At 43.1% G+C, this 13,916-nt stretch overlaps 1 protein-coding gene across 1 annotated transcript in view; it reads right to left on the bottom strand.

Moving 5' to 3' along the window:
- Positions 1-2,095, bottom strand: part of LOC118364656 (microtubule-associated serine/threonine-protein kinase 1-like) — a 70,850-nt gene extending 68,755 nt beyond the window's left edge. Inside the window, exon 1 of the mRNA XM_052491283.1 lies at positions 1,073-2,095. Coding sequence (XP_052347243.1) covers positions 1,073-1,111 — 39 coding nt within the window. The 5' untranslated portion in view covers positions 1,112-2,095. The remainder of the gene's footprint in view (positions 1-1,072) is intronic.
- Positions 2,096-13,916: the final 11,821 nt, after the last annotated feature.

The following is a 13,916-nucleotide window of genomic DNA, read 5'->3' as shown; positions in this document are numbered from 1 at the left end:
GTCTTCTGTCTGTGTTGTCCATTTAGTCTTACATTGCCTTTTGCCTCTTGCCAGGCCATCATTGTAATTAATGATTTGTTCTTAATTGAATTGCCTGGTAAAATAAAGGTCAAATAAAAAATGAAATACTGTGAAGTTAAGCATATGGGCACAAACACAGGATGGAATTGAGAGAGTTGACAATGCCGTGAGGTGGATTTTCCCAGCATAATAAAGAAACAGTGTAATGGTCATCCCCAGTCTCTCCATCCCCAGTCTCTCTATCCCCAGTCTCTCCATCCCCAGTCTCTCCATCCCCAGTCTCTCCATCCCCAGTCTCTCCATCCCCAGTCTCTCCATCCCCAGTCTCTCCATCCCCAGTCTCTCCATCCCCAGTCTCTCCATCCCCAGTCTCTCCATCCCCAGTCTCTCTATCCCCAGTCTCTCCATCCCCAGTCTCTCCATCCCCAGTCTCTCCATCCCCAGTCTCTCCATCCCCAGTCTCTCCATCCCCAGTCTCTCCATCCCCAGTCTCTCCATCCCCAGCTCTCTATCCCTCCCTCCTCTTCATCACTATACTGCCCAGTCCTAATGACACCCTAAGGCACTCTGCCCGCCTGGCTGGCCGCTCAGCTCAGTTCACTTGACTGAATCACACTCCAAGGGGGAGGGGTGACCCGTACTTAACCAGGCTACTTCATAATGGATGAACACGTCGGCTTTAGTAATATGAACATGTCATATCAATATGCATGGCGGTACATTTTCATTATGGAGATATTACCTTGAATGGCATTATAGACATAGAGTCGCCACGTATCTTATGAATATGACCTCTGCTGAGATACATTACATCAAGATTTCTGCAGCTGAGCATATGAAGTCATAAATACATAGCACAGTTGTTATAACATGCTCTAAAAAGGATGTTGTGTGTGGGTAGTTATTATTAACATATGAGCCTAAAAATGGTATTGAACATAATCTCAACTCAATGGCACATTCTGTACGATTTCTATGGACATGAGTGTAGCCTACATGGAATTAACTGTCAATTAGAGATACTATCAAACACATTACACCCGGACCTCACCTGCAGCCTCCGACGCCGAATTATCCCCGAGTCATCCATGGTGAAATGAGGCGCAGTCGGATGGGGAATTCCCAAAAACAGCTCCCTGACCCTTCACTTGTTTCGGTTTCGACCCAAACAACTCTGCGGCATCCACTAGCTGTCCGGTTCTCACTCAAATAACACAGCCGAGACGGCGGCGTTGCTCACTTTGAGCCAAAGCGCACAGTGCGCGTGCAGTGTCACGTTGAGGAACCGCTTGAAAACCACCAAATGCCAGGATGTCCCGTAGCATCTGAAACGAGCAGGGTCTTCGGGCTTTTAAGTCTCTAAAATAAAGTTATTCCGCTATAGCCTATAGGTTAATTAAATGTTTAAGTCAATGATTCATAAATCCCCATGTTGATAGTCGATTGTCACCTTCACTTCTTAAGGTTGTTTTTAGAGCATCTTTGTGCACCACCAACAATGTCTTTAGAGACTTCACTTGCAATATAGTCTACTGCACCAATTCTTTGGCGTTGTCTAAAATAAGTTACACCTACAGCATTACATGTTCACAATACACCAGAAGGTTCATTTCGCGGTTGATGCTCCTTGAGCAATGGTGCGAGACGTGCAAAGATGCTTCCTCGAGCTCAGTCAGTCCCGTTGACATTGCCGCTGATTCGCCCAGGAATCCATCCACTTCTTTGGACTCCCAGGGCAATAACAGTCCATGACATAACAAAACACATCGTCTTTCCGCTCAAACTTTAAACATTCGAGAGAATGTTATTCTCCCTGGCTGCATATCGCGGTCCACTCATTCTTCCACCTTCACTTGCTTTGATAACGGACGACAATAGCGCGATATCTGTAACCCTTCCGTGCCCGGGATTCCCTCACGCCCCTCCTCCACGCGCAATCCGCAACTGGGCCAGTGTGATGAACTGAACATCCCTCTCATCTCGCCACAGGTAAATGGGGGGGGATAAGAAGGATAATATGGGGTGAACGACTTCATTGCTGGGCAACGATGGGAACCGCATGCGTGTGTGTGAACGACCATACGGGTCATTCAGGACCATGGACAGCGCCACGTAGTCTATGAATGAGTACATTAGCTTTTAGATAGTTTTACTGCGGGCCATTGCATTGTCATTATTATTTTTTACCAGTATTACAATCAATGTGTTGTACCTTGTATACGATATACAATGGCACTCAAAAGTTTGGACACACCTACTCATTCAAGGGTTTTTCTTTATTTTTACTATTGTCTACATTGTAGAATAATAGATAAAACATGGAAACTATGAAATAACACATATGGAATCATGTAGTAACCAAAAAAGAGTTAACCAAATCTAAATATATTTTATATTTGAGATTTTTCAAAGCAGCCACCCTTTACCTTGATGACAGCTTTGCACACTCTTGGCATTCTCTCAACCTGCTTCACCTGGAATGCTTTTCCAATAGTCTTGAGGGAGTTCCCACATATGCTGAGCACTTGTTGACTGTTTTTCCTTCACTCTGCGGTCCAACTCATTCCAAATCATCTCAATTGGGTTGAGGTCGGGTGATTGTGGAGGCCATGTCATCAAAAATAAATGATAGTTCCACTAAGCATAAACCAGACGGGATGGCGTATTGCTGCAGAATGCTGTAGTAGCCATGTTGGTTAAGTGTGCCTTAAATTCTAAATAAATCACAGTGTCACCAGCAAAGCACCCCCACACCATCACACCTCCTCCTCCTACATGCTTCACGGTGGGAACCACACATGCAGAGATCATCTGTTCACCTACTCTGCGTCTCACAAAGACACAGCAGTTGGAATAAAAAATCTCAAATTTGGACAGATTTCCTCTGATCTAATGTCCATTGCTCGTGTTTCTTGGCCCAATCAAGTCTCTTATTATTACTGATGTCCTTTAGTAGTGGCTTCTTTGCAACAATTACACAATGAAGGCCTGATTCACACAGTCTCATCTGAACAGTTGATGTTGAGATGTGTCTGTTACTTGAACTTTGTGAAACATTTATTTTGACTGCAATTTCTGAGGCTGGTAACTAATGAATTAATCCTCTTCAGCAGAAGTAACTTTGGGTCTTCTTCCTGTGGCGGTCCTCATGGGAGACAGTTTCATAACAGCACTTGGTGGTTTTTGCAACTGCATGTGAAGAAACTTTCAATGTTCTTAAAATGTTCCCGATTAATTGACTTTCATGTCTTTTTGCTTATTTGAGCTGTTCTTGCCATAATATGGACTTGGTCTTTTACCAAGTAGGTCTATCTTCTGCATTCTGCATATCACTCCTACATTGTCACAACACAACTGATTGGCTAAAACACATTAAGAAGGAACAAAATTCCACAAATTAACTTGTAACATGGCACACCTGTTTATATAAATGCATTCCAGGTGACTACCTCATGAAGCTGGTTGAGAGAATACCAAGAGTGTGCAACGCTGTCATCAAGGCAAAGGGTGGAGAATCATTTCAAATATAAACTATATTTTAGGTTACTACGTGTATGTATTATCATGTGTTATTTCATAGTTTTGATGTCTTCACTATTATTCTACAATGTAGAAAATAGTAAAATAAATAAAGAAAAACCCTGGAAAGAGTAGGTGTGTCCAAACGTTTGAGTGGTACTGTATATATTTATCCTTTTGCAATATCTGTTCATGGTGTATGTTGGTCTCAAAGCTCATATCAGTAGACCATGCAAATGGAATCCAGTAAGTCTACTGACCTGCTGTTGATCAAGCATGGATCATCTTTATCATCTTTGTCATGCATAGCATACCCATATCCAATATCTTTAGTTCCTGGTGTTTGATCAAATAGGCCTATGTGCAGCAAACAGGTTTGATCTCAAACATTTGTCATCCATTTTTTTGCATAAGAAATGAGCATGAATGACTAGAGGGCTGGGAGCTGAAACTTTTGAATGTCTCTCTCTATCAGAAAAATGCTTGAGTGGAGAGAATATTTTACTCGTGGTTTGGTGCCCTCAACATTTGTGAACAAACTGAAACAGACAGTCAGACAGTGCATGACCTGAGTGAAAAGAAGGAACACAAACAATGGCCAATGTTTGCCCTTGGACAGTTGGCCATTGGATAGATCTACAGATCTACTATAATGAGTTCCTCCCATCATATTTGTTTGCCTGGGATGATGATGAGGGACAGATGGGTTGCCCTTTGGCAGAGAGAGGTTGCGTAATGCTTTGCGATCAAGGATTAGGACTTTCACGCTGTTTTCATGTAACATATGGTCGTTCCGAGTGTATTGCCCATGCAATGGGGGACAGAGCAACACACAAACACACACACACAGTCCAGCTAGACCATCCCGTCCAAACAGCTATACTGTAACCAATTTAAATATATTCAACAGATTACTTCTCCACATAGAATTGCAATGCCACTTGAATTAGTACATTGCTCATAATGCAAAATCATGGAGAACAGCTGTGGTAAGCAGGCTTTGATTCATTTGATTAAATAGCAACCATCAGGGCTTTCTGGCTGGCTGGCACACTTTCTTAATGCTGATGGCTGCTCTTTTATGTTCCATTTCTATGCAGCCAACATCCACCTCACAGAGACAAACACTCACAACACAATCAGGAAGCCATTGGAGTTCCTTTCCCCCACCCACTCAGCCAGAAGACAAACCAACCATTACCAAAGACAACCGTAAAGCTGTCACTCAGTGCTCCAGAATGCTCTCTTCTTGGTGTTCTGAGTGTTACTGTTACAGACAGTTTCAAACAATGTTATGAAATGCAAGGACACACAAATCGCTGTGCAAAGGAGCATTACTGTTTGACATGATCTTCACCATATCAAATGCCTTTGACCTAAGGTGACATAGCCCTGCTAAGTGTGTATGTGTGTGAGATGACATAGCCCTGCTAAGTGTGTATGTGTGTGAGATGACATAGCCCTGCTAAGTGTGTATGTGTGTGAGATGACATAGCCCTGCTAAGTGTGTATGTGTGTGAGATGACATAGCCCTGCTAAGTGTGTATGTGTGTGAGATGACATAGCCCTGCTAAGTGTGTATGTGTGTGAGATGACATAGCCCTGCTAAGTGTGTATGTGTGTGAGATGACATAGCCCTGCTAAGTGTGTATGTGTGTGAGATGACATAGCCCTGCTAAGTGTGTATGTGTGTGAGATGACATAGCCCTGCTAAGTGTGTATGTGTGTGAGATGACATAGCCCTGCTAAGTGTGTATGTGTGTGAGATGACATAGCCCTGCTAAGTGTGTATGTGTGTGAGATGACATAGCCCTGCTAAGTGTGTATGTGTGTGAGATGACATAGCCCTGCTAAGTGTGTATGTGTGTGAGATGACATAGCCCTGCTAAGTGTGTATGTGTGTGAGATGACATAGCCCTGCTAAGTGTGTATGTGTGTGAGATGACATAGCCCTGCTAAGTGTGTATGTGTGTGAGATGACATAGCCCTGCTAAGTGTGTATGTGTGCGCATGAGAAAAAAATCTCTAGCTTGTCGAGATGTCTGTTTTCATTATTACAATGTTAATCATAATGTTTCCCTCTCCCACTCTCCATAGTAAAGAAGTGGGTCACAGTTTCCACACACACGCACATGCACATGCACACACACACACACACACACACACACACACACACACACACACACACACACACACACACACACACACACACACACACACACACACACACACACACACACACACACACACACACACACACACAGACCGCCTGCGTGGAAAGACTCCCCAGAGGATCATCATTAAGAGGCAACAGACGTGGCTCTGGACTTCAGAGAACACATTCAGTCACACAGGGGGCTTGTTCCAATGCCAAGGCATGAGGAGTGTAAACATCACATAAACGAGGGGATGAGAGGGAGGAGAGGAGAATAGACAGAAATGAAAACACAACTGATGATGGCAGTTATTTTTCCCTCTTCCTCTCTGAACCATCCATTGACACTCCCATAGGAACATCAGTTTCCTTGTTTCCCTTTTCCTTGCCTTTCCCAAACCACTGTAACCTTAGACCAGACTGTTCTATACTCAATCCCATTATTCTTAATGAGTAGTTTAATTTTATTTCATTTTGAAGAGGTGGTGAACTATAGTTTCATACCACAGCCGCTGTGGCGGGCCATGAGTCTGGTAAACAAGACCAGGTTCACTGTAATAAATCCCAACTGTGCCACAAAATTTCCGCACTTATTTGAACAGCACTGAGTGGACCCATGTTGGCCTTCTCCCAGTGAGGAGTGACTGACAATCTATTTTACATAGGAAATCCACGAGGCAATAAAAGGATCAAGCAGTTTAATGTAAACCAGTCTTCAGGCAGTCTTTCAGTTATTGTTCATGGTGTAACGGCGTTCGTCTGTTGAAGGAGAAGCGGACCAAAATGCAGCGTGGTGGTTACTCATGTTCTTTAATGAAACTGAACGATACATGGAATAACTTATAATATTACAAAACAACAAACGGAGCGAGAAAACCTATACAGCCTGTCTGGTGAACATCTACACAGAGACAGGAACAATCACCCTCGAAAACACTCACTGTATAAGCAGTGTAGTGGTGGAGCTTCTTACAATCCACCATGTTGCTTTCACCTTACAGATCTGTTAACATTGGCTGCCTAAATATGGTTCCCAATCAGAGACAACGAGAATCACCTGACTCTGATTGAGAACCGCCTCAGGCAGCCATAGACTACATCGACGCCCCACAAAACCCCAAGACAAAAACACACCACAATAACCCATGTCACACCCTGGCCTGACCAAATATATAAAGAAAACACAAAATGCTAAGACCAAGGCGTGACACATGGTGGTACAGTCAGATCTGGATTGGCCTGCCTTGTATTATGCAAATGACACACTGCCCCATTATAGAGTCACTAACGAAACAAAGTCACAGCCAGCCTCTGTCTCTCTGTCTCTCTGTCTCTCTGTGTCTCTGTGTCTCTGTGTCTCTGTGTCTCTGTGTCTCTGTGTCTCTGTGTCTCTCTCTCTCTCTCTCTCTCTCTCTCTCTCTCTCTCTCTCTCTCTCTCTCTCTCTCTCTCTCTCTCTCTCTCTCTCTCTCTCTCTCTCTCTCTCTCTCTCTCTCTCTCTCTCTCTCTCTCTCTCTCTCTCTCTCTCTCTCTCTCTCTCTCTCTCTCTCTCTCTCTCTCTCTCTCTCTCTCTCTCTCTCTCTCTCTCTCTCTCTCTCTCTCTCTCTAACAAGATCCCCCACTAACAAGATGATGTCATCTTACTAGATGATGACAGGAGGCATGGTGTGTAATCCGTGTGGTCAGCGTGTCTGTGTCTGAGTCAGGAGGTGAGTCCCCTCTGTTAAACCAATTGGATGAGCCCAGCAGGATGCCACTAAGCTCTGATCAGCACCACAGTCATCACCCACTGTTAGGGACAGCCACTCTAAGAGGATTGGTCACACACACACACACACACACACACACACACACACACACACACACACACACACACACACACACACACACACACACACACACACACACACACACACACACACACACACACACACACACACACACACACACACACACACACACACACACATCTCAAATGGCTCACAACCAACCAGCCAGGGACTGAGGGAACAGCCTGGCCTTATGACCATGGCATGGCTTCTTTCTTTTGGGTAGCTAGATATTCTCCTGGATCAGACTATTTTTATTGTAACTGAGAGAACAGCAGACGGTAACCGTAAACCCATATGTGCCAGATAACTGTATTAGAGATCCAGGTAAATTAATCCTTGTTCCTGACTGACAGGGGATTTCAAGGCAGGATTTGCCCTGTTCATGTTGGGTCTTACAATCTTTCTTTTTTTTACTCAATGGGGCCTTCTGGTAAAAAAAAAAGAAAGTGAAACAACTTTATTTATGAGAGAGGTTTTGCCGTCACTCTTTTAAGCCATCTGCTAAAGAGAACCTCCTTTTTATGTATAATTCATAGTTACTTAGCTCAGGCAGAAGGCAGCATACCTGAGATAAAAGGCAACAACAAAGACAGACACAGCAAACGTCGAGGAAAGTGCTTTCAGAGAGCAAATTGAGATAGATTAAAGTCTTAGTGCAGTCTTTGTGTGTGTGTGTGTGTGTGTGTCACTGTGGAGTAGAAAACAATGTTTAGCACTGTTGCCAAGTGGCTCTGCAGGCACTGTGAGTGAAACATGGCGATCAGAATGGATGTCATGCACAGCATGTATATAGGATGTACTACTTCCCTGTTGATTTGATGACCACAGAGACAGCTGGAGTTATGGTGTCCCTGGACACCTCCTGTCACACTCACACACATACATGCAGGCTTTACACTCACACTCTGTTCCTGTCCAACTAAGCCTATTAAATAGAAGCAGAGGGTCAGTGTGTGAATCTGTTAGAGAGCGTGTGACGGCGTGTGAAAAACAGTACCCTGCTGCAATAACAGGCTTAGAAGTTGTAATGCCCCACTGACCCACTGAACATAGGTCACAGGGGTGTTCCATCAAAAACAAGTCTTTCTCAAGGTTTTTTCCGGCTCCACTAGTTTCATTAACAGTGGTTACACCCTGCCCCTCGTCTACAACACTGAATGATGATGAATGCCAAAACAAAGTGTGATCAGCATGCATACGGCTGGTCGCGCTCCAGAGATGGCAGAGAAGGGGAGGTCAGTGTGGTGTATTGATCTGTTCCCTCTGAGGTGTCAATGTATAGGTAGAGTTATGGGACAAACAGGGCCTTACGAGAGGACGCTCCCCTCCAATCCATCTACAGGAGACGGGATTAAGTGCAGAGACTGCTCGTAATACAAACATGAATCTGTCCACGTGGTGTCTCATGCAATCTACACTGAGTGTACAAAACATTAGGAACACCTTCCCAATCTTGAGTTACACCCACACAGCTTCAATTCATTGAGGAATGGACTCTACAAGGTGTTGAAAACATTCCACAAGGATGCTGTCTCTAATGCTTTTCACACTTGTGACAAGATGGCTAGATGTCCTTTGGGTGGAAGACCATTCTTGATACACACGTCAAACTATTGAGTGTGAAAAACCCAGCAGCGTTGCAGTTCTTGACACACTCAAACAGTTGCGCCTGGCCCCTACTACCATACCCCGTTCAAAGGCACTTCATTCTTTTGTCTTGACCATTTACCCTCTGAATGGCACACATACACAATCCATGTCTCAATTGTCTCACAGCTTAAAAAACATTATTCAACCTGTCTCCTCCCCTTCATCTACACTGATTGAAGTGGTGACATAAATAAGTGATCCTAGCTTTCACTTGGATTCACCTGGTCATTCTATGTCATGGAAAGAGCAGGTGTTCCTAATGTTTTGTACACTCAGTGTATCTTCCCTGTGTGTACACACAGACAGACACTGGAGCTATACTCTCAAATAAAGGTCATAACACTGTGGGTGCTTAAATGTCACCAAGTTTCTGTCAGCATTAAGGTGTGTTGGGAGTGATGAAAATAGAGAGAGAGAGAGAGAGAGAGAGAGAGAGAGAGAGAGAGAGAGAGAGAGAGAGAGAGAGAGAGAGAGAGAGAGAGTGTGTGTGTGTCAGTGCACCTCTGTCAAAATCTAATCTGGTCATTACTCATTGATTCTTTCTCTCTGTTCATCACTCGATTTTTCTTTGAGTCTGTCTGTCACGGAAAGGAAATGAAAAAAAGATACTCTTGGAAAGCGTAAAATGTCTACCGCCTCCCCCAGCCAAGTCATAGGCTGGATGAATGCCAAAAGAAGATGAAAAAGACAACTTGCTTCCCCCACTGTCGTTTGATTGAAAACAAACTTCATCTATGTAACCATATGAAATGCTCTGTTGTAGACAGAGTCCAATAATATCCCTGTTGGTTGTTTAGAGACACAGTATATAGGCAATCCCATTAAGAAAATAATGGGAGGTAAGTTAGTATAGGCCTTGGCCCCATAGAGAGGGGTCACAGAGCTAGGTTGGCCTGGCCTGCTGTTGTTAGGTCACAGGCTCTTTCGGAAGGCTGTGGTGCTATCCATGGTCCTGATTTCGGTACTGGAGTAGAAGTAGTATGATGTTGTGTGGGACTTTTCTTCAGAAAATAGATGAATGGATAGCATCTCTTTGGCATGGCAGGAATCTATTGATTGATTCTGATACCTTCCAAGTGGGAAACTCGAACCTCACCTTTCTACAACAAGTTTCCAAGTCAGAAATGTTGGAGTTTCCGAGTTCCAAGGCAACTTGTCTTGAATACAACAAGAAGGTTAGAAACATTGTCCTACATCAGATACTTTCAAGACAACTCGGAAACTCTGAACTTCTGAGTTAAAATATGGGTCTGTTTTTTGCGTAGAGCTTGAAATTGGTTGATTTTTTTTCTGATACTTTCCAATTGGGAATCTCTGAGCTCATCTTTCCACAACGTGTTTCCAAGTCGGACATTTCTTAGTTTCCGAGTTCTGAGTTGTCTTGAATGCAGCATGATATTGGTTGAGGGACACGCGTTGTATAGGAGTGACGCCATCTGACATAAAACAATGGGTTAGTTATGCCGCGTTCAAATCATGTCGGGGACTCGTAAATATATCCTTCCTACTGGGAAAAATGCACGTGTATGATGGTATGATGTCTGGGTCCCGATCTTTCCAACATGCTGAACTCTGCAATGCATTTCAACGTTATACTAAACCATTTAAAAAGGGTCTTTCCTAATTTCCTTTTTTTCCTCCCAATAATCTACATGGATGAATAATAATACTGTTTTTTTTACTATTGTGCATGAAATGTTAACGTACTATTATATGGTTTGTTTTTCTATGTTCTTCATGTAGGCCTGATGGACCTCAGGCTGAGAATAACCAACCAACCATAACAAAGTGTAATAACATAGTAGAACCACAGGGTGGGAGTCTTCAGTTGGGCTTCAAACAGATGCGCCATGCTCTACCAACTGACACACACACACATTTACATTTACATTTAAGTCATTTAGCAGACGCTCTTATCCAGAGCGACTTACAAACACACGCACATACACACGCACACGCACACGCACACACACACACACACACACACACACACACACACACACACACACACACACACACACACACACACACACACACACACACACACACACACACTCTTTATTTTCATCACACCCAACACACCTTAATGAAACATGGTGACATTAAAGCACCCAGGTTGGTGTGACCTTTATTTACATGATTTATTTTTTAAATCCTCATCAATCTACACACAACACAACATCATGACAAAGCGAAAACAGGTTTACATTTTCGTTGCAAATGTATTGAAAAGAAGATGGGGAAAAAACATATTTACACAAGTGTAATGAGACTCAAACTTTAGCTCAGGTGCATCCTGTTTCCATTTATCATTCTTGAGATTTTTCTACAACTGGATTGGAGTCCAGGTAAATTCAATTGATTGGACATGATTTGGAAAGGAACACACCTGTCTATATAAGGTCCCACAGATGACAATGCATGTCAGAAGAAAAACCAAGCCATGAGATCGAAGGAATTGTCCGTAGAGCTCCGAGAAAGGATTGTGTCGAGGCACAGATCTGGGGAAGGGTTCCAAAACATTTCTTCAGCATTGAAGGTCTCCAAGAACACAGTGGCCTCCATCATTCTTAAATGGAAGAAGTTTGGAAACACCAAGACTCTTCCTAGAGCTGGCTGCCTGGCCAAACTGAGCAATCGGGGGAAGCATGAAGCATGATGGTGTCAGCATCATGCTGTGGGGATGTGTTTCAGCCAAGAAGACTCAAGGCTGAGTAATAGGTCTGAATACTTATGTAAATTTGATATTTCCGTTTTATGCCTGTTGTTTTGTCATTATGGGGTATTGTGTGTAGATTAAGTAAAACAAACTATTACATTTAAAAAAAATAAGGCTGTAACCTACAAAAATGCATAAAAAGTCAAGGTGTCTGAATACTTTCCAAAGGCACTGTCTGTAAAGAGTTTGAGTTTTCTTTTTTTGATCATGTAACATTATCAATATTCTGCCATTTCACAGAATATTTTTCAGATTATTTCTAGGGTCCAGTCTTCAGGAAGTAATACTCAGGCCACATTCTGTTGGCCTGGAATTCCAATCAGTCTGTATTTCACTTGTCATTGTGTGAGAGGTCAGGTTGTGTGTGGCCTCTCTTAGCTTACATAACCACACTACACAGCCTCTGCAAAGCAACACAGACTACACTAATGTTTTTCGATTTGTTTGGAAATTCAAAATGGATTAGTATTTTGAGTTGTCTTCCTCTTTAGTTGTCCACAACTCTTAAACCGATCAGAAAACCAAAACAAAAGCTTAAGAAATGGATCAGTGGATCAAAGCAAATAATGTTTTGCAATTAGTGAGACAACAAGGATCGTTACACTGTTTGCCAACTCTAGGACTGGGTTCCCGGCAACCTCGCGGTCAATTAAAAACAACAGTTCACAGCAATGCAAATCTCTGTCCCCCATTTCATTGGTCCCTGAATAGCTCCAACACAAAGGATATCATTATTCGCCTTCTAATTGCCAAAGGGAAATTGTTTCTGTCTGCCTCTCGCCCACTCATCCTCGTAAATAAGTGCATTGTGAACGGCCCGTGATTGTGAAACTGTCTGGTGAATTTGGGCCCATGTGAGGCAAATGTGTAGAATCCTCCTCCTATAGGATGATATGAATCTAGGCTTTCTATAGGTCTACTATATGTTATTGGTCCATTAAGCTCCATCCTTTTCTTCTATGAATACACTTGAACTCAATACTGTACAATGGACTTATATAAGACTCAAGGTATTGCACACCAATGCTACCAAAACCAATAATGGATCAGAATGTCATTATCTTATTGCCATATCTTATTGTCATTACCTTATTGACATATCTTATTGTTATATAATTTCAGATTCTTGGTTTTAGGCGATCGTATCTAGGCCACAAGGAACTACATCTGCTGTGATGAGGCCAAAAGGCTCGTGACGACACAGGGAGTCTGGGGTAGGGATTAGTTGGCACCTAGTTGGTCTTAGTTGGTCTGAGGGGGAGAGAGATTACAGGACAAGAGTACAGGACAGGATGAGCACTGGGCAAAGTGTCTGTTTAGATCTCTATTCTCACCAACATAAGGTAGGTCACACAGGCCCAAACATCAAAACAAACATTGAAACAAATGTATGCCTCATTGGGGGGGGGGGAATGAAGTGCAGATTTTGCTGCAAGTGGCAGATTGAAGTTATTTGTGGGGCAATGGTTGTCAACAGGGAGATGTATTCCAATATTCTCAGCATATCATACAGTATCAAATCTCATCCTTCACCTACCCTTCACACAAAGCCCTGACCTCTGGGTTTGAGGGAGGAGGGGAGGACAGGTGACTCAGTACTTGAGGAGGATGCATTTATACCAAGGACAACGCCGCGCCAATATGTTAATATAGGAACAAATCAATTTGACCAATCCACTGACAACCACATCCTGGTGTTTTTCAGTAACTGGTGCTTGATACAGAATGACAGTATGTTTGATACAGAATGACACTACTTGGACATAATATGCTCAGGCCAAATCATTTAAAGGTCATCATATTACATGGATATTTTTCTAATGTATATGATACAAATGTGTGTGTGTGTGTGTGTGTGTGTGTGTGTGTGTGTGTGTGTGTGTGTGTGTGTGTGTGTGTGTGTGTGTGTGTGTGTGTGTGTGTGTGTGTGTGTGTGTGTGTGTGTGTGTGTGTGTGTGTGTGTGTGATATGGATTACCAGCAAGGGGAGGTAGGTGGGGGAGGTGGCCAGGAGCTTAGATGT

Source organism: Oncorhynchus keta, chromosome 32, assembly GCF_023373465.1.
Source record: "Oncorhynchus keta strain PuntledgeMale-10-30-2019 chromosome 32, Oket_V2, whole genome shotgun sequence".
Lineage (NCBI taxonomy): Eukaryota > Metazoa > Chordata > Actinopteri > Salmoniformes > Salmonidae > Oncorhynchus > Oncorhynchus keta.
Note: the sequence above shows the minus strand (reverse complement) of the source record. Positions and strands in the feature narration are given on the sequence as shown.